The following is a 22,275-nucleotide window of genomic DNA, read 5'->3' as shown; positions in this document are numbered from 1 at the left end:
ATATAGAGAAAAAATAGTTATATAGTCTTTCAATTGGTGATGTAGACTTATATTTTTTTACCTAAATAAATAGTATTTTTCTATATGTAGTGAAATACTATTCACCAAGCTATAAATATTTTATTATTTTTTTATAAACTTTTGTATATTTATGAGTGTGATACTATTATATTTAATTATTTTATTTCTTAAAATGAATAAAATTTTTAAAAAATATATAATATTTATATGATTTAGAGAAAAAATAAAGAAGGTGATGTATGGTATATTGTAAAAATTTGAGGTAAATTATAAAAAAAATATGTTTTGATGATGTATTTTGTAATACACTCTCTATAATATTTATCTAAAACTCACAAAAACATATTTTATCAGCTCATTTATACATATATTTATAATAACTATGCACAAACTCTAATTAATCAATATCTACATTTACATATCATTGATATACTATTTTAATATTATTATTTTTCTTTATAAGCTTTCTCTCTCCCATTTAGTATATATTTATTATTTCTTTTTTCTTTTTTAATTATTTTATTTTACTTTAATTAATAAAATATGTTTAAAGATGTAATATTTATATGATATAGAAAAATATATAAAGAAGCTGATGTGTGGTATAATGTAAAACTTAAAGGTAAAATAGAAAAATATATGTTTTGATGATGTATTTTAAATAATGGATTATAGCATCCATTAAGAGTACTCTAAGTAAATTAGATGATAAGAAGTCATCTTTGTTTATAAAAAGAATGGTGAAACTACAATCATAACTACATCTAATGATTCCAGTCCTTACAAAAAGAAAAGTTTGGTTGTTTCTTTCGAGCCAATGTTTCCAACAAATCAAATAGCTACATCCAAAAAAAAAAAAAAAAAAAAAACCATAACTTAGTTAAAAGTCCAATAGTCCATAACCACAAATCACAATTCATATTTAAAAGTCCAATGTCTAATAGAGTAATAAACTAGTCTAATACAACACAAACCATTTCTAAGTCCACAACATAATAGAGAAATCACACCAAAAAGTCCAAATCGCAGAGTCTAAATATTTAACAAGTCTAAAAGCAAAAATTCAAATTAAAACAAGAAGGTAGAAAATAAAGTCCAAACCAAAATTCAACATTCATGGTGATATCAATTTCCCATGACCACCCGCGCCAAAGACAAAGCAAATGGATACATGAATAAATAATAATGTATAAAATACTATAATATTTAGGGATATACATAATGTTAATTGAAATACAACTCTAAGAATTAAGTTTCTTGTTACCTTGAAATTAATTTCTCATGAACAACAAGAAATTAATTCAAAACAAGTAAAATAAAGATAGTTCTGGATTTTTTTTACTAAAAACACAAGACATTAAATCAAAACAAGTAAAATAAAAACAGTTTTGAATTATATTTTTTATACTAAAAACAATACATTAATTCAGAACAAGTAAAATAAAAAGAGTTTATGAAACTACTTTACTACAATCATGTCAACCTAATCACAAAATACATAATTATTATATCCAATATAAACACAATTTCAGCAACAAAGCTATGACATAATGAAGTGAGTTCATGAAATATTTTTACTAATAACAGAGAATGAATGATCCAAGTAACCAATCACAAATTTAAGTATATGACCCATTAGTTTGACAAATCAAAACAAGTAAAGAAAAATGTCCCTGCAGCAATGGAAATAATTATTTTTAAGAAATATTGAAACAAAAACAAACCCACCGCGAGCACTAAGCAGAGATAACTTCCAAACAACTGAAATTAATGAAAATTGATATGATAATTTTCCCACCCACCAAATCTAATCCAAATTAATATTCACAAGTCATAAATTTCAACCACAAGAATAAGTAAATAACATCACCAATTCAAAATATCCAACAGAAACAAAAGAGTTGGAATACAAATCTCTATCTATATCTAAATCCAAGTAACCAACATTTGAGATTTGACAAAACTCAATCCATCCAAAAGATGCAAAACAGAAAACTTAATCAAAATAAAACAATAGAGTAATGAACGTACACAGATGATAGATTTTTTATAAAAAAAAACATAACACAAAAGCAATCAATAGATAAAAAACAAACAAGATAACCCAAGATATTTGGACTTATACCTCTATGAGCAGTGAGCCTGTGTGAAGCTTTCGGAGGGCTGACCCCCGCCGTTCATCCGGAGCCATTGTCATCGTCATTCGTCCCACGCCACCATCATTCGTCTCGAGGCCCCTTCGTTCAGCCAAAGTCGCAGCTGCTCCAAGCCCCTCCGTTCGGCCCAAGCCGCAACCACCCCACTGTTTGTCCTAAGCTGTCGCTGTTCCGAGCCCACCATGCTGCAATGGAGATTGATAGATGTAGTGTGAGAGAGGGAAAAACATTCAGAAAAAGGGAAGGAGAGAGTGATACGGCAGGGCAGCTGGGAAAAATTTAGGGAGAGAAAAAAGAAAAATAATTTAGAGTTATTAGAGAAAGTGGGCTTCGACCCATGTCAATTTTTTTTTTTTTAAATACACATTGGTTTTTTTTTTTAAATTTAGTTATTAATAAAACTTTAATTTTTTTCTATTCTGATTTAATATATATGTAACGCCCTGGTTATCTCAGAACAATTACGGTGAATCAAAAATTTAACTCGTTACCCGAGTTCTTTGGTTAAAAAAATGTGCTTCTAGGTATTATTAACAGGCTAAAGTTGGAAAAACAATAAAAAGGAAATGATATATTTTATTTAAAACATAAAACTGTTCATGAGCCCATCAAAATATTTACAAGTTATTTACAGCTCAAAGTGGTCATTACAGTTTCAAATTTACAACCCGCCGACCTAAGCGGCAAAATAGGGTAAACCCCCTAGTTCCTCTGAGAACTCATTGGCCGTGGTGGTCAAGCGGCCGCATTTGTACACAACACCACCTAAGCTCTCCACTCAAGGTTGGGTGAGCTTTTCTTTCCATTTACCTGCACCACATAGCACCCATGAGCCAAAGCCCAGTAAGAAAACACAATATAGCATGAATATAATATCAACAATGATCATAATAATCATTCAGGACTTTCAGTCCAAAACAGATGAGTGACGGTCGCAAAAGTCACTAAGGTGGATTCAGTTCCCTCTAGCCATGTGACGATAGGGTCACCGGGGCTTTACATATAAGTGATCATTTCACTAGCTTAATCAGGATAGGTGCTCGATGAACCAGTCACCGACATAACCTTCCTCGTGACCATAGAGTCACAACCATGGGATTCCGCTCCCTAGCCATGTGACAAGCAATCACTTAGGCTTTTTGGCCCTGGCTCTGAGTAACTAGTCTTAGACTAGTCAAGCGCTTATAAGTTTCATTGACCTTAGGGTCGGTCCAGCATTAATGCTCCTAGAGCCATTCAACGCTGATATCGATTAGATCTAATCTTTTATCGATCCTGCGTTCAGGACGCTTATGTCGTTTCTAACTCTCAGGTCAGTAATATGCGATCAGTGTCGTCATTGACTAATCAGTGCCATACACAGGTAAGCAAGCTCTGCTAAGCATTTAATATGCAATCAATGTCCACATTTATCAATCAACATGCCTCAACAACAATCATGCATGTCATATACACATGGTGCAGTTTTCTTACCTCTGATTCGAGCGAGAATGAATAAAAGAACGACCCTTGAGAACGATATGACTTTTAGCCCTTTAGCGGTCACCTAGTCATAACCAAATATGGGACACCATCAATAAAATGACTAACAAAGGTTTCTGAACCAAGATCTAGCCTCCGAGACATCAACCCCCACCAATCCAGGTAGTAGGAACAATCCTGAGGCCTAAAACCAAGTTCCCGAGGTCAAAACACTCAAACAGCCTCAAAACCACCCAAGAGCTGCGGCCCTAGAAGCTTGAGCCGCGGCCCCCAGCCACAATAGGAGCAAGGGTCGCGGCGCCCAGCAAGGCCAAAAGCCTCCACTTGCTTCTTCGAGCTCGGGCTGCGGCGCCCAAGAACAAGGCCGCGACCCCCCACCCAGAACCAGCCAAGAACTCGATTTTCATCATCTCAAACCTTCAAAAAACACACATAAACATCCCCAAATCCAAAAATCAAAGTTCCCAAACTTCCCAATGATCCCAAACCATAAAATCCCGAGGCTCAAACAAACCAAAAACTCAACGATTCACAAAATCCAATTATAAGCTTAGAAACTCTAAAAACTCAAAACTTAGATTGTAACGCCCTGGTTACCCCAGAGCAGTTACGGTGAACAGTGAACCGGAAATTTGACTCGCTACCCGAGTCCTTTGGTTAAAAACGTGATCTAAGTGCTATTATCAGGTTAAGGTGAAAACCCAACAAAAAGGAAAAGGGTACATTTCATTAAGTAAACAAACTGCTCATGAGCCTTTCAAAATGTTTACAAGACGTCCTTAATACAAAAGAGTTGCTACAGTTTCAAATTTACAATCCCCGCCGGCCTAAGCGGCAAAAATAGGGTAAACCCCTAGTCCCTCTGAGAACTCCTTGACCGTGGCGGTCAAGCGGCCCTGTATGTACACAACATCGCCCAAGCTCTCCACTCAGGGTTGGTTAAGTTTCTCCTTTCCTTTACCTGCACCACATAGCACCCATGAGCCAAGGCCCAACAAGAAAACACAATAAGACATGATATAATATCAACAACGATCATAATAACCATTCAGGATTATCAGTCCAAACAAATAGGTGACAACAGCCAAAAGTCACAATAACGAGCATCGCTCCCTCTAGCCTTGTGACGATAGGGTCACCAGGGCTTAGCGGATAAATGATTCTTTCATGAGCTTGTTCTGGATAGGTGCATGGTGATTAGTCACCAACATAACCTTCCTCACGACTCTAGAGTCGAAGTTATGGACAACGTCCCTTAGCCATGTGACAAACGATCACCGGGGTCATATACCTTGGCTATAGTCATCTGGTCGTAGACCAGGCAACGCTCATAAGTTCTTCGACCCTAGGGTCGGTCCCGCATTAATGCCATAGAGCTATTCAACGCGTGATCATCGACTTTAGAGTCGGTCCCTGACTAGTCAGTGTCATAAACAGGTAATCAGCATTCATTAGCATTTAATATGCAATCCACGTCCACATATATCAACCAACACGCCCCAATATCAAACCATGCATGTCATATACCTATACAGGGTGCAACTGTATTCATACACTATTTTCTTACCTCTGGTTCGAGTGAGAATTATTATATGAACAACTCCTGAAAACGATCAACCTTTAAATTCCTTGATGGTCACCTGGTCATAACCAAATTATAGGATTCATTAATAAAAATGATAACTGAGGGTTCCCAAACCAAATCCCAGCCCCCGAGACATCAAATACTACCCAACCGGGTACTAGGTCCAGCCCCGGGGCCTAAGGTTTGAATCCCCAAGCTAAAAACATCATTTTGGCAAAATTGACCTTAAGGGTCGCGACCCTCCCCTGTTGCTATGCCGCAACGCGCCCTCAAACAGAGAGGGCTCCCCTTTGCCAAACGCCAAAGGCCGCGGCGCACCCCTGCTGCGCCGCGGCGCCCAGCCCAGACCAGCAACCGACCATACACGAACCTAGTTTTTCCCCTGTACTCCTTCCTCTCCAACCAGCCCCTCAAACCATCTCTAAACCTCCTCCAAACATATAATTAAACCCCCAAACAACACCCTTAGCTCACTCTCATCAAACCCCAATCAAACTAACACTAAAACCCCCTTTGATTCACACTTTCTACATCAAAATTCTATGGCTGAAACTAACAACCAAAACAGAGCATATATGAAAACCAATGGCTAAAAGCTTACCTCAAGTTCAGGTTATGGTGCTCTTCAACAGTGGAACACTCTCCCAAAGTATCAAGGCTTAGCTCCCAAGTTCAAATCCTCAACAAGCTCACAAAATCTCACAAGGAAGATGAGGGAAAGAGAAGGTACGGGAAGAAGAAGAGAATTGCCTCTGTTTTACTCTGTTTATTCTACAGCCTTCGAATATCATATATATCCAAGCCAAAAGACTAAAATACCCCTAGGTCTTTTATAGCTTCTAAAACCACTTCAAGGGTAATTTTAGCACTTTCCGCTTATCCCGTTAATCATAATTAACGCTTCCCAATTCCCGCTAATCTCAATATCCTCAAACACCAATAATTCATATCCCGTTACCCTAAAATCCCCGGTAACGCTATAACCATTAATATCACCCCGAGACTCACCCCGAGCCCCGAGCTCAAACCTGTTATGACCAAATCGATAAATCATGTTTAAAGATCGTCTCATGTCGAAATACTCGAACCAATCCACATTATAATGTGGTCTCACAATATATATCATAAGCACGCAAACAACTATTCAATTATACCCTCAACGGGCCAAATTACCAAAATACCGCTGTAAACAAATGTGGACTCACATGCATGCATTTAACATCATATTATAATATAATTCTCATAAACATGCATAAACACATTTAATGACATAATTAAACAGTTATGGCCCTCCCGGCTTACTAATCCAGCCTTTAACCATAATAAGGAATCCGGGGCATTACATAGATTACCTTCGATTGGGTTGTTTTCCGTCAAATCCTTCGGTCAAGAAGCTTTTAATCTTTCCTAGGATCGTTATGCCTCGATCCTCGCTTGATTCCGACTCCTATAACTCAAGATTTCTTCGAAATTGCCTCGAACGGTAAATGGAACTAACGGGAAGAGAGAAAGGTGCTTTTAAACGTACGGTTCTATCTGACAAGCTACTTCAAGCTTAAGTAACCTCAAATAAAACCTAGGGCTCGGGGTCTCGAAAACACCCCCGAGGACATTATAGTCAAAACTCCAAGAACTTCCTATTGATCTCAATAACTCCAAATTTATCATCAAATAAACATTCTCGTTACTCAATATCCCAATAAAAGACCCCGTTATGACAAAACTGCTAATTAATAATATAAGACCGTCTCATGCCGAATAGCTCGAATATATCTCCATAATAATGAGATCTCATCCATAACTCATATTATGCACCAAAATACACAAATATGCGCTAAATTATCAAAACACCATAATAATCAAATGTGGACCCACATGCATGTATATAACATCATATTATAATATAATTCACATAAATATGCATATATTTATTTAATGGCATAATTAAACAATTATGACCCTCTCAACCTACTAATCCAGTCATTAAACCACATTAGGGATTTCAGGGTATTACAATATACAATAAAACTTTTGTTAAAAAAATTATTTAAACTTTTAGGACACATAAGTTTTTAGGGCTCGCACTGCGTGCCCTAAAAGAATTTTTTTAAGGACTCTCAATGAATGTCCTAAAAAATCCAAGAACTTTTGTTAAAAAAAATCAACCTTTTAGGACACACATAAGTTTTTAGGACTTGCACCGCATGTACTAAAAAAATTATTTAAAGACTCTCAATGAGTGTCCTAAAAAATCTAGGAGGTGTTTGTTAAAAAAAAAAAAAATCAAAGTGAGTCATAAAAGAAATTCTTTAAGGACTCGCAACACTAGTCCTAAAAAGTTCAGAAATTATTTTTAGGACTCGCATCGAGATGAATGCCCTAAAAAAGTGTCTTAAAAGAGTAATTTTGTAGTAGTATTTTACATATATTTTCTTAAAAAAAAAAACTTAAGCATTCATCTTGTGTTATATAATAAGTGTAATATTTTTTTCTTGGTCATTTCTAACCAGAAAGATCAAGATCGACTTGAGATTAGATTTGTTCAAAAGAATAAACAAAGACCGAAGGACCTGTATGTTGTTTGATGGAAGATTTATTCATCATTAAGTATTTTTACATTTTGTTTGGTAGAAAAGAAAGAAATTAGGATGGAAGGAAAAAATAAAAGGGAAAAATTGTGTTTCTATCATAATTGTTTGGTAAGTAGAAATGAAATATAGTTAAATTATTTTATAATTATATTTATATTTTTTTATTGTTATTTTAAAATTAAAGGAATAAAAGGTATATTAGTAATTAAACTGAAGTTGGAGAGAAATTTTTTATATGGGAGTACATTTTTTTTTTCCACTCATTTTTCCTTCCCTCTTATTTTCTCTCCTACCAAATATACAATTTTTTAATTTCTAATAATTTTTCTCTCCAAATTTTTATTTCCTCTCTCTTTACCCCTTACCAAACATAGGGTTGAAAAAATAGAGATCATGTAACATACTAAACATTAAGTAATACCATAACTTTCTATAAATAAGCAGCATTAAATTAATTTATTTTTTCTATTTCAAAAAATTGTGATACTGATTATAATTAGCTAATTAATATTTTTTTAATCATCAACACTCTAAGGTAGAGTTCGTTAACCATTAATAAAATATTTTTCTATTTATTTGATTAAAAATATGAAAACAAAATTCAAAATTATGTTCGGTAATATTAAATGTATTTTCTATTTTTTTTTAATTTTAATTAAAATTTTGAAAATGGTTTTTTAATAATTTCAAACCATTTTTAATCTTTGATGAAGTCGTTTTTTTTCAATATTTCTATTTTTTTTCTCTACCTTATTGATCGACTTTCTCCTTCTTTTGTGATTTTGAAGAGAACATGTGAGGCTTTCTGTCACTGTCACCATGGTTGTCGGCGAAGATGCAGATCTAAAGATCAACCTATTCCCTCCGACAGTATCACCATAGTCGTTGGCGAAGATGCAGACCTCAAGATCGACCTATTCCCTCGAGCATATAACATCTCCTACATCCTCAAGAATAAACTTTCTTCAACATGCCTAGCATTATGATATTTCTTCTCTTACTGATGATTGTTGCCATGGTCGCCGGAAAACATTGCCATGGTCGCCGGTGACTAGAAATAAATGGTGATGTCCCTATTGTTTTCTATTTTTTATAAACAAAACATAAAGTGGTTAGCAAACAAGTTTTTTACAAATAAAAATAAAAAACTTAAATGAAAAATCATTTATATTTTTATATTAGAATAAACAAAAAAAAAAACAAAAAATATTACCAAACAGACCCTAAATTAATAATTCAACGTAGTTCCTCACAAAATAATAATAATAATTCAACAGAGTTTTGCAACTATAAATTTAATTTTATTGTCGATACGAATATTGTGATTGTTTAAACTAGAGAAGAGTGCTTATTTTGAACTATGATGAACTTTTATTTAATGTTTGGTAGAAAGAATGGGGAGATGGAGGGATAAATTAATTAAGATGGATGGAGAAGAAATGGAAGGAGATGAGAGTGATAATACTTTAAAGTTGTTTGATATAAGAGTAATGATACGTGTACCCAAATATTACACACAGTGACATGCCACTGCTTTTTAAAATAGTGGGTCCTAATTTTAATAAATGTGATTGGCTACCGTGTGTAATGTTTGGGTGTATATTTTGAGTGGATATATCATTACTCTTGATATAATAGGAATGAAATAAATGAATGATTTTTTTTTTTACAATTTAAATAAATAACAATATTAAAAAATTTAGTCATTTTAATTATTTAAGATTTTTTTTTTGTTCTACAATCCACTCATATATGGAAGGATTGATTTTTATGGACACAAAAGATTTACAATCCTTAGCCATTTCCATCCTTTGTTTCCATCCATTCCTTCTTAGTTCTTACCAAACAAATTTATGCTAAGGAAGGATTGTTTCATTCCACAATCCTTACGGTGATATTTGGTTGAGGTTAACGGAATAAAATCAAATTGAAATGAATCAATTTTCATTCCATTCATTTGTTTGATTGTATTTTAGAGTATTGAAATGTCATTCCAATGAAATAGTTTTTTCACTATTTTGGTGGAATGACAATTCTATTTGAAAATTAGAGGAAATACCGTTCTAATGCAAGATTGAAATAAGATTAATAATTATTTTTATCAATTTCTTTTATTTTTATTCCAGTCATATTCATTTTTACATTCTCATTCTTATTCCTCAATTTTCATCCCCTCAAACCAAACACAACCTAAATGTTAAATAGAAATATAAAATTGTGCATTTAAAATCTAAGATTAAACATAATATGAATTTTGTTAGACATTTAAATGTAAATTTTAAAATTAGAAATTTAAGTATACAAAATGGAAAATAAATTATGAATTTTATTACTACAAAAAATTATATAAATTTTTTTGATAAGAATAAAAACTAATTAATAATTAAAATTTTAAAATAAAAAATTAATTTCAAAGTAAGACTAAATCTTAATTATTTATTTTGAAATAAAATATTTTAAATAAATATCATTAGGTTATTGGTCATTAATTACTATTTATTAACTTTTTTTTTTGGTAACTATCAAATTAATCACAGTAACTAAATAACAATTTAATGACTAAAATTAATATAATCATAAATTAGGAAATATTGACGTAAGCATTAAGTATTAACCCTAGAATTAATATATTAACTATTTTTTTTAAAACTTATCTCCCTTAAAATAAACCAATTTCATATTTGAGCAAAAAAAAAAATTATAAATGAAATTAAAAATAAATATATAATAATAAAAAAAAAATATTTTTTTGATATGTTAAAAAGTGAAAATACCCATGTTAACCTTCTCCTTCTCTTTCCCTTCCCGTTTCTGATCCGAGAACCTCTAAACTTCGAAACTACGTCGTTTCAAAACTCGATCACAGGAAAAACCCTCTCTGTCTCTCTCTCTCTCTCTCTCTTTGCTTTCGATAGCTTTAATTGATTTTCCTTTGCTTTCAATACACTTTCTCTCACCGAAAAACCCTCCCAATTTTTTTTCTTCATTCTAGGGTTTCCCACGTACCATTTGATCGCAGGCAAGTCAATCTCCGCTAAGGCTATCACAATTCTCTTTTTCGATATCTTGTAAGGGTGTTTGGTTCCTGAGAAAATGGAATGGTTGTTATTAAGAACGAGAAATTTGAAAAAAGGGATTTGCATTTAGAACTCAGTGTACATATAACATATGTGTGTATGTGTATACATATATACTAGATGAGCGAAGTTATTAGACGAAGTGTGTACAGTAATTAGAAGGTGATAACAAAAGATAGTTTATTTTCTGATCATATCTAAGGAAAAGGGAAACAATCCAAACCAAACTAGTGAGTATATAAGAAAGTGGATTGCTAACTTGTTGGAATGAAAAAGAAAAGCTTTGTAATGTGTTTAATATTATTCAATTGAATACTCCTCCTAGTTTATCCATTTACTGAAAGATAATATTCTTTGCTTTTATCGAGGATGAAATCTTTAATTTTTATTTTAATATTTCCAGGTTGCCTGAAGTTTGTTTGAATGACCTTGCAACGACAATTGGAATATGACATCAAGTACATTGTCTGGAGATCGAAGGTAAGGTGTTCTCTACATTTCAGATGCTTCTTTAAGTATGGATCTGATCTGTTTTTCGATGATTTATTTGTGAGAAGTTTGGCATTGCTGGTATTATTGGCTAAACTCTGAATGTTCAGGAAGAGTTGATCACCTGTTTTTTTATTTTTTATTGACAGACATTATAAAAAGCTAAAAATAAAATAAAATAAATAAGAAGTCTTGAGTTCATAAATACATGTGGTGTTCTGCAATGGCATCATGTTAATTCTTGCATTACTAAGTTGTCTACATTTTAATGTGTTTTTGCAATGTTGTTGCAGATGGCCCTCTTCGGCCAAAAGAGGTGGCTTGACTGTTCTGGGGAAAGTTGTCGTTCCAAAACCTATTAACTTACCCAGTCAAAGGTACTTGCTTGTTATTCAGTTTTTTCCCCCAATGCAATGAACGGTTAGTTTTCCCTGAAACTTGTATTTTTCTGTTGTTTCAAGGTCAGAAAATAATGGGTCGGATCCCAAAGTTGAAATTGTACCCAAGTGAGTGATATCTCTTTCTCTCTCCTGCTATTACATATCCTTCAATACTTTTTGTCACTTAGGATGAATGCTCACCAGTTGCTTGAATTGGATGCCTAAATGTAGGGGTACCCTTGGTTGGGGCAGCAAATCCTCTTCTCCATGGGGTTCTTCATCACTTTCTCATAATACTGATGGTGGTGGCGGCTCACCAAGTCATCTAAGTGGCCGCCCTTCTTCTGGAAGTGGCACTCGCCCATCTACTGCAAGCAGTGATAGAGCTCATGAACCTACAACTAATGTATGTGGTCCAAATTCTCGGCCATCGTCCGCTTCTGGGGCATTGACATCAAACCAGACATCACTGGTAGCATTGCGTCCCCATAGTGCAGAAACAAGGCCTGGTAGTTCACAGCTTTCTCGGTTTGCTGAATACTCTGAACAAGTGGCATGGAATGCTGCTGGGACTGCAGAAAACTTGGTATGGTAAAGCTTGAATATTCTTTGTATTACAAAACTATTGATGCACTTTTTTGGAAGAGGAGGATCCGGACAAAATCGATGAAATGGAATTAACTGCATATGTTGCTTCTTATATTTTTTAGTCTAATTTGATGTAAAAATCTACTTTCTTTTCTTACTTAACAAAGTTGATTCAAAACGCTGCCCATATATAAAAAAGACAGAGAAAAGGAATTAGCCTTACTTTTATACGTTTACACACTTAAATGATCTAGTAAACATGCATGTTGTATAGCTGTATTGGGTGGATATATGATAGTGGGAATTTGGGTAGGAGAGTATTCTTACGTAGTTAATTGCAATGTCCATTATTATTATTATGTAAACAGCCAATACATTATGCATTTGGTCCTCTTTTGTTATTCAGCAGGGAGTGACACCATCCAAGAATGATGGATTTTCTCTTACTTCTAGAGACTTTCCAACACTTGGTTCAGCAAAAGAAAACTCTGGTAAGATTGTGGACTTTCCTACACTTTTGCTTTGAACTTGTTTTGGTTTGCATTACTGTTTGATTCTTTATGCTATAGTTCATACTTCTGTATATTTTTTCCTGTTTGGAACCTGTCCTACTGTTACCTGGATGAGCTTGACTGCATTACTGTTGGTTTGCTTGATTGCTAATAGCTATATCTAGATGAGCTTCGAAGAATCTGGTCTTTTTTTTCTTTCCCAATTCATATTAAATTGGATAAAGTGATCCTACACTTACCTTTTGCAGTTGGGTATAGATAAGTTGGCATAATATGTTACTACCAACCTTCCTTAGGCTTTAGTAGAGGTACAGTGACCTGCCAATTGCTTTAAAGAGTTACCTTTATGGCTTCCCCTTTACGTTGTAGTAGTTTTTTCAACTCTGAAGTTTTGGTAAATTATTCTTAGTGGTGAAGGAGAAGAACTAGCTGTAGCGAGATTTCTCTCTATCAATAGTAAATAAATAAAAGAGGAGAAAAAAGTTTTTGCACAACAGATATATTGTATTGGATTATGCGATATGATTTTGAAATGAGTTTTTTAATTAATTGTCTTTTTCTATGCACTTAATTTCCTGTACATGCATTTGTCTTTCTTTCCATATATTTTCAAAAGCACACATGCATAAATGTATGTGAGAAAATTGAATGGAAAATAACATGGAGCACAATGCATTTCTTAAAATTTAGTTGAGAATGGGTATGTGCATCAAGGTGATGAGGATTTTATGTGAAATCTTGTGTTGCGTTCTAAGCTGTTAAGTGCTTATGAATTTTTTATATGCCACATTTGATGACAGATCAGAGTTCTCGTAGCCGTCCTGGCTCATCCTCTAGTGGATTGGGAACAACTAAAGAGAGGATTGAAACATCTGGAGCTAGTTAGTGTGCATGCTCTTATAACTTTCACTTTCCCAATCTTTTACCATTTTATTAATACCTAGTCTACAGTTTGTAATGGGTAATAGTTAATATATATATATTTTAAATTCAGGCAATATTTCTACCAGCGACAATGTAAAAAATAGCACAGTGAATTCTTGGAAAAGAGACAGTCCACCAAACTTTGAAGATGGAGGTAGACCTGGTAAGGAAAAGTGGCAGGGGAATCCCCAAACTTACCCTACCTTTCCACAACATTATGATGGTTGGTGTGGTCCTCCATTAAATAGTCCTCAAGGGGGTGTTTGGTTTAGGGGACCTCTGGGAGGTCCATATGGAAACCTGGCTGCTCCCGCTGGTTATCCAATGGAACCCTTTCCATATTATTGTCCACAGATTCCCACTGCTTGTCTTCCAAACCCACATCCAGTTCCCCCACTTGGAGTTGGCCCAAGAGGTCCACATCCTAAAAATGGGGATATGTACAGACCTCATATGCCAGATGCTTTCATGGGCCCAGGTATGCGTATCCGGCCTGATTTTTATCCTGGTCCATTAGCCTACGAGGGTTACTATGGTCCTCCTACAGGATACTGCAGTTTAAATGAACGAGATGTTCCTTTTATGGGAATGGCAGCTGGTCCTTCCATTTATAATGTGTACTCGGGTCAACGTGCTATTGATCCTGGCAATTCCCAGGGAAGGTCCAGCGAATATGGTTCTACCAACCAGACACAGATAGGAGAACAAGTGGAATCTATTCATCCTAAGGATAATCAAGGACCATACAAGGTTCTTCTGAAGCAGCATGATAGTGATGATAGAAAAACTGAGGAACATAGAAGCAAGAGTGTTGTAGCCACTGATGCATCAAGGGAAGACCAGCCAAGAACATTTTGGGAAGATGATTGGAGATCATATAAAAAGGATGAGGGGAGTGATTTAAGGAAAGCTCCCGTTGAAGAAGCTTCATTTCAGAATTCTGACAACAAAGGTGCTCCTTTAGTCCTTGCCAAAGTGAAATCCCCTAGAATTGGGGGGAACATGAAAGCCATCATTGACATTTCAGGGAAGAAATTGGAAAGTGAGTCCATTGGTTTGTTAAAGGTTCCACAACCACTCATTGCTGCCCCAAAAGATTCCAGTCTGATTCAGAAGATAGAAAGATTAAATGCAAAAGCACGTGCTTCTGATGGACGTAATGAAGCCATTAATGCTTCCAGTGGGGAAGATCGAAAAAATAAATTTCAAGCCAATGCAAAAGTTATGCAGAATAGGAATGAATCTAGCGTCGGGTCCTCATATCTTGAGACTTGTACAACTGAAATTAGCAACTCTGACACCCAACAAGTTGTCATGTCAGTTGGAGATAAGAACCTTGATTCAAGAGCTGGCACCGAGACAAACATCACAAGGTTGTTTATACTTTTCATGTCTCTTTTTTGTTTTTCTTTGTAGTTTTTAATGCTGTTTAGGAATTACTCATTTGATTAAATACAGGAGATCTACACATTCCTCACAATCCAGAGATGATCATTATGGTAGAGGAAGAATTATTACCCAGGAGGTTGAAGGCTGGCAAAAGGAGCCTTCAATTTCTGAATCTGCTGCTGTTGTATCCACTGTGTATTTGGAAACTTCTAATATTCATGTGCAGGATCACCACAATGGATTTTCTGAAAATTCAGGTTCAGTGTCCCTTTCTCATGGCAAATTTGAGGGACGATCTGTGCTGCCAATGTTTGATCGAAGTGATAACCAATCCCAGGTAAATTCATTAATTTGCATAACTTTATTTTATTTTATTTTGGCTAACATTTGATCTTTACTTGGGAATTTTTTTTGTGGTTGGCTTATTTTATTTAATTTTTTTCGTGTGTGGTTTACCAGCGTGCTAAGATGAAGGAGTTGGTTAAGCAAAAAGCCAAGCAACTACAGGAGGAAGAGGAGGAGCGGAATAAGAAGCAGATAGCCAGGGCTTTTGCAAAGTTAGAAGAATTGAACAGGCGGACACAAGCCATTGAAGTGTCAACTCAAAAGCTGGAAAATCCTTCAAGTGGTACTGTTCAGAATAAGCAAGAAGAATCTCAGCCATCGGGTGAATCCTCTATAGGTGACAAGAGCTATGGGATGCCAAAGACAGGTTTGGGTTCTAAATTAAATGTAGTTGCTCAAGTTGACAAGGGCTGCACAAGTGGAGTTGAAAATTCCTGTTTATCACGTGGAAAACTACCTTCAGAGGCTCTAAAGAGTGTCTCTGGGGAACCTGTAAGGATGCATGCTCAATCCATGCCCTTGCAGCAAGAGATTAATGGTGCTATTGCTGCTCATAACAGTAGTGGTCCTCAAGCTCATGAAAGTAAGGTCTCTAAACAGAAGCATACAAGTTTTAAGCAAAAGCAAGCCACCTCCACTGAGGCCCCAAAGACTCAGGCGGATGTAGAAGATAAAGTTACATCTCTTGGTGTTGTAGCCAATGAAGTTCTCTCGAGTGGTGGGTCAACTGTCACAGTAAAATCAAATGCCAATGTAGATTCCTCTGTGCATCCTAGAAAGAAAAATAGTAAGAATGGGAAGAACAAGCACAAGTTAGAAGATGCTTCTGCATTATCTACTTCATCACCATTGGGATCAAAAGAGAACCTTGCAAATTTTTCTGTTGAAAGTTCTCAGCCAAAGGCATATGATTTTCAGTTGAATCCTAGTGCAGTTCAGTTGCAGACCATTTCGAGAGATGCAGATCGGTCTTCAGAGCAACACCCATCTTCACCAAGTGACGACTCTCATGGTAGAGTAAACAGCCGATGGAAACCTCAGCAGTCCCACAGAGTTCCAAGAAATCCACAAGGTAATAGACCTTTTGAAAAGTTTCACGGCAATGATGCTGTTGTTGTTTGGGCACCAGTTCGGTTACAGAACAAAACTGAGCTTACTGATAAAGCAAGCCATAAAAATGGAGTTGATGGTGTTGATCCATCTGTCAAGTCTCATCCCCAAGTACAGAACAATTTGAAAAATAAGAGGGCAGAAATGGAGAGGTATGTTCCAAAACCTGTAGCAAAAGAAATGGCGCAGCATGGAGGTAATCACCATCCCATGACATCTGCAGTCGATCATACTATCTTTGATGGATCTATTGGTAGAGATAATTCTGAAAGTACTCATAATACTATGATGGTTGCTGGGAAAATGGGCTTCTCTGCGGAGCCCCAGAATGGGATTAGCAGGCATAATAAACAAGGGAAAGCACAGGGGTCATGGCGGCAACGAGTATCAACAAAATCATCCAGCACACAAGTTTTGCAAGATGCTCCATCATATACTATTAATCATGGCCAGGAAATGCAAAAACTAAATGCGCATGAGCACGTGCAAAACCCTGATGCTATCTCAGTGCAAGAACAACAGAAGAGTACTACTGATGAATGGAGCGCTACTGATGAATGGAGCACTACTGACAACTCTGTCTCTGTTGAATCTATCCCAGTACCTACAGTAAAAGATCAGGGAGTGGCAGTTAGAGGGAAGAGACATGGTTTTAAGGGACACAAAAGCATGTTGAATAATCGTGATCTTGATCGAAATAAAAGCTCTAGTGCGGAGAATGACAAAAGTTTCACTCAATCTTCAACCTCTGAGATGAGTCAGATAGAGTTATCTGTTGTTTCAAAAGAAAATCTAGGTATTGGGGAACAATCAATATCTCATTTGCAACCAAAAGCTCAGGCAGTTTCAACTGGTCATCAACAGGGGAACAGACATAATATTAGTCAAAATGTTGGTGCTGAAGTTGTTTTGACTAACAAATCACAATCCAATCGGCATGATGGGGTGTTGCCACCACCGACACATGGCAAAGTTACTAATGATTCTTTACGCCAGATTTATCGTGATCAGCCAGTTTCTGGAAGAATCAATGCTGAGGATGCATCACATGTTAGGCAGCAAGAACCTAGAAGAGAGAGCAAGTCTGCTTCACTCGAGGGAAAACCCCACTTGCCATACCAAGGTCCTGGTAATCCAGTTGAACCTCCCCCCGGGAATTTTGATGCCAGGCAGGAGCAACACATGTCAGGATTTCGCAAAAGAGGAAACCAGAACAGCATGTTCAACAAATCTCAAGAATCACGTGGAGATTGGAATTATTCTGGACAAGATAACAAGCAACATATCCCACCTTCACACAGGGAGAGATCAAGGCGAAATTCACATTATGAGTATCAACCAGTTGGACCGTACAACAATAAATTTAGCAATTATGATGGACCCAAAGATGGTACTGATAGTTCAGGATCAGGTGCAAGGGCCTGGGGGAGGGGGGGCCAGAATCATTCAAGACGTGGTGGTGGAAATTTTACTGCACGACAAAGTGGAGTTTGAGTAGATGCTGGTTAGGATTAGTACCTTTTTGGACGGCAAAGTGGAGTTTGCAGTGACTTGTTATGGTTAGTGGATCATACAAAGGAAAATCTCTACTCTCAATGCACATTGGGAATAAAATCAAATTTCCAGGTACATAAATGATATGCTTTTAGAATTTTCTGATGTTGTTGATACTTGTAAAATCAGAGGGGTGGACTGATTGATTCCTATGAAATGAGCAGGGTGGTGGAGCAGTCTGCTGATCAGCAGTAACAAAGCGGACTATATTCCAAGTGGTTTGGAGTTTGGGGTATTTGGATGTGGAATTTTTTTATTTATTTTTAAATAGATTTATCTTGAACGAACATTGTGGTTGGTCGCGGTTTCCTGTGGACCCCTTGTAGTTAGTGACACTTTATTCCTTTGTTTTAAAATGTAAAAACCCTGTAGAGGGAATGAATTAGAGAAGTTTTCTGGTTCTCAATCTGATTGCTGCTCACGGTGGATGTGTAGAACCTAAACCGTTGTATTTGCATTTCTTCCACTCCCTTTCTCTGCTGAGTCTAAAAATCCTGTAAAAGGACATATAGTGTATATCTGGTTTGTTAATTCCTCTTACTTGTAATGAACTTTGGAAGCATTGGGAGTTGGCTCCTTTAGCTTTTCCATTCTGTTCAACTTTTTTTTTTTATTTAATTTTTTATAGGTGGAATATCTTTTGTTTTAATTGATGAAATGTCTCACCAAATTACTTCACTGCCAATACAAAACATCCACCTAGAGTTTTTGCCATTGAGACCTAATGAATGTTACACGTGAAAGAGCAGGTACAACAAATAGAGCATTAGACCTCATTGCTGCAGCATTTGGAGCTGATTCCATGGCCTCTAACTGCATAAACTCAAGGATAACTCTAAGGTAATGGGATTTTAGCTTTGGTTAAATAACATTTCCTTTTGTTTGTTTTGGGACTTGGGTTTTTGAGCTGGTTATGGGGTGAGGTGAAGTGGGCGGTAGTGCTTTGCTAGCGTTGGATTGACAGCAATGGTTTTTGAATGAGGATAGGTAATGGGTTGTGGTAATTTGAGTTCCACTATTTGAGGTTTCTTTATTTTTCAGGAGATTGGTTTTTGGGGATTTGGCTAATTTAATCTGTTCTCTTTTATCTTTTCGTGTAACTTTTGGGCAGCTCACAAGGGAGAATTACTTTGTGCTGAGACAAGAAACAAGTGAATTTACCAGACTACTCGAATGCGAAACTTGATCAAGTTATTGTTGCTGATAAATCTCTAAAACTAGGTGAGCAAGTCAGATCTCTTGTTTACTTGTATGACTTGCTCAAATTAGATAGGGAAAGCTTAACTTCTCCAAGACTTTTCTTTTGGACCTTGTTCAGTTTTTTTGGTATGGATTGATTTTTAAAACTATTGAGAGGGTTGTTTTTGCAATAATGATAATCATTGGTACCTTACCTTGTTCTTTGGGTTGGGGATTAGTTGATCATATTGTGGGTTATCTTTACTTTTTTACAGAGATGAACGTGGATGTCAGATCAATTTTTCTTTGAGGCTGATCAAGGGAGAAGAGAAGAGAAGAGAAGATTGTTACTCCATATATATATATATATATATATTTGGTATCAAAAACTCACATATCTATTTTCTCAAACTTTGTTTAGCATTCCCTCGTTTTTTTTTAGCTCAAGACAGTTGTGTAGGCTATGTGGGATTGATTTGACTAAACTGCCCTCCAAATAATTTTATAAAGATGAACACCTTTATTGGAACTTGTTTAAATTATATCTTTCAATAGAAAATTAAAAAAAAAAACATGACAAAGAAGGATCAAGCTCCTAATGAGAACCGAGAACTTGAACGATAACATTTACAAATGCACCACCACGGCACCCAACCCATTGATATTCCATTTTTACATTATACTTCATAATAATGCAGACTTGTACATATTTTTGGAGTAAAAAATAATTTTCATCAGAGATCCTTCTTAGAAGATAAGATGGTTCAGAGTACCATCCAGCTAAATATTGCTTCCATGAACGAGTCCTCTGCCACCAAATATAATGGCCAACATATGGCAACAAAAATTACATATCAGTATATACACCTATGTAGAATTAGAGGAAAAGAGAGACAAATATATATATATATATATATAGACAATTCTCATATATTATCTTCACTTTAAGTCATACCTGTAAATCCCGACTAGTGAACAAATTTTGGTGTGTGTATATTGTAACTATTTAAAGTCTTATACAAATTTTAAAAAAATTCTGAATAGTTTATAATACCGAAAACTAGGGTGAAATCATATTTTTTTTCACGCTTATAAAAAAAAAAACATGTTGTTTGAGCATCCGTAAATTGTATATTGAACATTCATTTACAAGAGTGTGATGTCATGGAATCACCATCAGACTCCATTTCCCACCAAGAACAGTTCTGATCTTTCTTCAAACTACTACCACCACCACAATCTTCTTCCTCGATCCTTCTCTCAAAATCCTCATCATCACCAGAACCAAACTCACTCTTCTCCTCTTCTGGCTTATTATCAAGCATGTACCCTTATAGACAATCAATCCCATCCTATTGGAAGATAACTATTATGTCTACTCAAGGAGTTGTTGGGTTCAGAATATGAAAAGATTAGCTGTGTTGGGTTCATAATTTCAAAAAATTCAGAGGGTGCCGAGCCTGTTTGAGCCATAGGCCAATAGTGTTTTCCCATTATCAAAAGCAAACAATATTAGAATTTCCTATATTGTAAAACTAAGGTGTAATATAGCAACGATTTACAAATGTTCTTGCCAAACCAACCAAAAATGTCATACTGCCGCACTTGGTTTGCATTGGCTGAAAAGCTCGAAATGACTGGTTTTAAAACTAATTTCAAGAAGCAAAATGTGTTTGAAGGAGTCGCCAAAATGTGTTTGGATAATTTTGACATGAAACAACCATGGAGATACTCGAGAAATCAAAAACTTACATAGTCAAGGAATGCGGAGGAGCTTGTTTACAGCTGAATCTAGCACATCGACATTTCTCCTCAAGATTTTTAACTGTGTGGCTAGATTGTCAATACCCTTCATTTCCTCGTTTAATCTGAGGCATGAATTTATGTATCGATTTCCCTTTGTTGCAGCATCAAGCACGGATTCTTGAAGACGACCAGCAGCATCGCTGAAACACTGCATGTGGTCAACCGAGTTACTAGTAACCCCGGAGAGAGCCACGCGAAGTGAGGCGAATAGAGATGCGAAGCTCTCCGAGATCGCTAGCGAATCCTTCTCGACGATTTCGAGAGCTCTCAAAATCTCAGCTCGGTTAACCAGTGGTTCCGATTCGCACTGACCATCATCACCCTCAGCAGAATCAGTAGTAATGCGTTCGGGACTTGTGGAGTGTAATTCAAGGCCTGTTGGTGAGACTAGGGTTAGGGTTTGGGAGTTCGTCGGACGATGATCTCCCTCCGGTGCTTCTCTTTCTCCTACACTTTGCTCCATTTGCCGCAGTTTTTATCGGATGAGGCACTCTGTACTTATCAATCTAGAGGGACAAAAACTTCAATAAAGTATTTTAATTACTCAAGGAAAAAGTATAAAAATAAAAAGAAAGCCATGATTGTTAAAGAAAACCCAGAAATGAAATGCTTCTGTGTACTCATACAAAAGAAGAGTAATTAAAGGCGTCAAAGAATGGAAGTAACGAAATTAGTGCTATGATTCATTGCAGCAACCAAATCATCAAGAAAGAACAATACACTGACTGACTGACTGACTGACTGACTGACCTCATTCACCGTCGACGACGGAGAGAACAAGGTGGCTTTGCTAAGACTAAGCCTTTGTTTGTTAAAGATGAAAAGTGGAAGGAGGGAATCATTTGGAGAGAAGATAAAAAAATTGGTGGTCTGATAGGAGAGAAAAAAAGGGTGGAAAGAAAAATGTTGAGAAAAAAAGTGGTGGATCTACACTAAAAAATTTCTCTCCAAAATGTTGTAGGGTTTGTATGAACATAATACCTTATGTTTTTTACCTTAAATATAAATATTTCAACACATAAGTATTATTTAAGTTTATTTAAATTTAATCTTAGGTTTATTAAATTATTATCATTTTAGCTATAAA

The 22,275-nt window shown here is 35.8% G+C and overlaps 2 protein-coding genes across 9 annotated transcripts; one reads left to right on the top strand and one right to left on the bottom strand.

Annotated features, from left to right (window-relative positions):
• Positions 1-10,608: 10,608 nt before the first annotated feature.
• On the top strand, positions 10,609-18,837 carry LOC133816841 (protein MODIFIER OF SNC1 1-like). Of its 5 annotated transcripts, none has more exons than XM_062249143.1 (11): positions 10,609-10,854; positions 11,316-11,392; positions 11,695-11,778; positions 11,863-11,907; positions 12,013-12,367; positions 12,776-12,860; positions 13,682-13,762; positions 13,876-15,178; positions 15,264-15,531; positions 15,654-18,275; positions 18,368-18,837. In XM_062249143.1, the coding sequence occupies exons 2-10, from the start codon at positions 11,361-11,363 to the stop codon at positions 18,141-18,143; spliced, it is 4,743 nt and encodes a 1,580-aa protein (XP_062105127.1). In that variant the 5' UTR covers positions 10,609-10,854; positions 11,316-11,360; the 3' UTR covers positions 18,144-18,275; positions 18,368-18,837. The 5 variants fall into 5 exon arrangements, with proteins under 5 accessions (XP_062105127.1, XP_062105128.1, XP_062105126.1 ...); XM_062249144.1 differs by having other exon boundaries at positions 10,609-10,903; XM_062249142.1 differs by having other exon boundaries at positions 10,609-11,142.
• Positions 18,838-19,882: 1,045 nt separating this feature from the next.
• On the bottom strand, positions 19,883-22,155 carry LOC133816843 (uncharacterized). 4 transcript variants are annotated; one of them, XM_062249147.1, is made up of 3 exons: positions 21,939-22,153; positions 21,135-21,694; positions 19,883-20,190 (listed from the first exon to the last, which is right to left on the bottom strand). In XM_062249147.1, the coding sequence occupies exon 2, from the start codon at positions 21,649-21,651 to the stop codon at positions 21,139-21,141; it is 513 nt and encodes a 170-aa protein (XP_062105131.1). In that variant the 5' UTR covers positions 21,652-21,694; positions 21,939-22,153; the 3' UTR covers positions 19,883-20,190; positions 21,135-21,138. The 4 variants fall into 4 exon arrangements, with proteins under 4 accessions (XP_062105131.1, XP_062105133.1, XP_062105132.1 ...); XM_062249149.1 differs by lacking the exon at positions 19,883-20,190 and adding an exon at positions 20,273-20,842 and having other exon boundaries at positions 21,939-22,155; XM_062249148.1 differs by lacking the exon at positions 19,883-20,190 and having other exon boundaries at positions 20,273-21,709; positions 21,939-22,155.
• Positions 22,156-22,275: the final 120 nt, after the last annotated feature.

The sequence above is a fragment of the Humulus lupulus genome, chromosome 2, assembly GCF_963169125.1.
Source record: "Humulus lupulus chromosome 2, drHumLupu1.1, whole genome shotgun sequence".
Taxonomy (NCBI): domain Eukaryota; kingdom Viridiplantae; phylum Streptophyta; class Magnoliopsida; order Rosales; family Cannabaceae; genus Humulus; species Humulus lupulus.
This window is presented reverse-complemented; position numbering and strand designations above follow the sequence as displayed.

Coding starts and splice junctions, on each gene's coding strand:
- LOC133816843 (XM_062249148.1), bottom strand. CDS start 21,651: ATGGAGCAAAGTGTAGGAGAAAGAGAAGCACCGGAGGGAGATCATCGT.
- LOC133816841 (XM_062249143.1), top strand. CDS start 11,361: ATGACATCAAGTACATTGTCTGGAGATCGAAG. Junction 12,861..13,681: donor TTCAGCAAAAGAAAACTCTG/GTAAGATTGTGG, acceptor ATTTGATGACAG/ATCAGAGTTCTCGTAGCCGT. Junction 15,532..15,653: donor GAAGTGATAACCAATCCCAG/GTAAATTCATTA, acceptor GTGGTTTACCAG/CGTGCTAAGATGAAGGAGTT.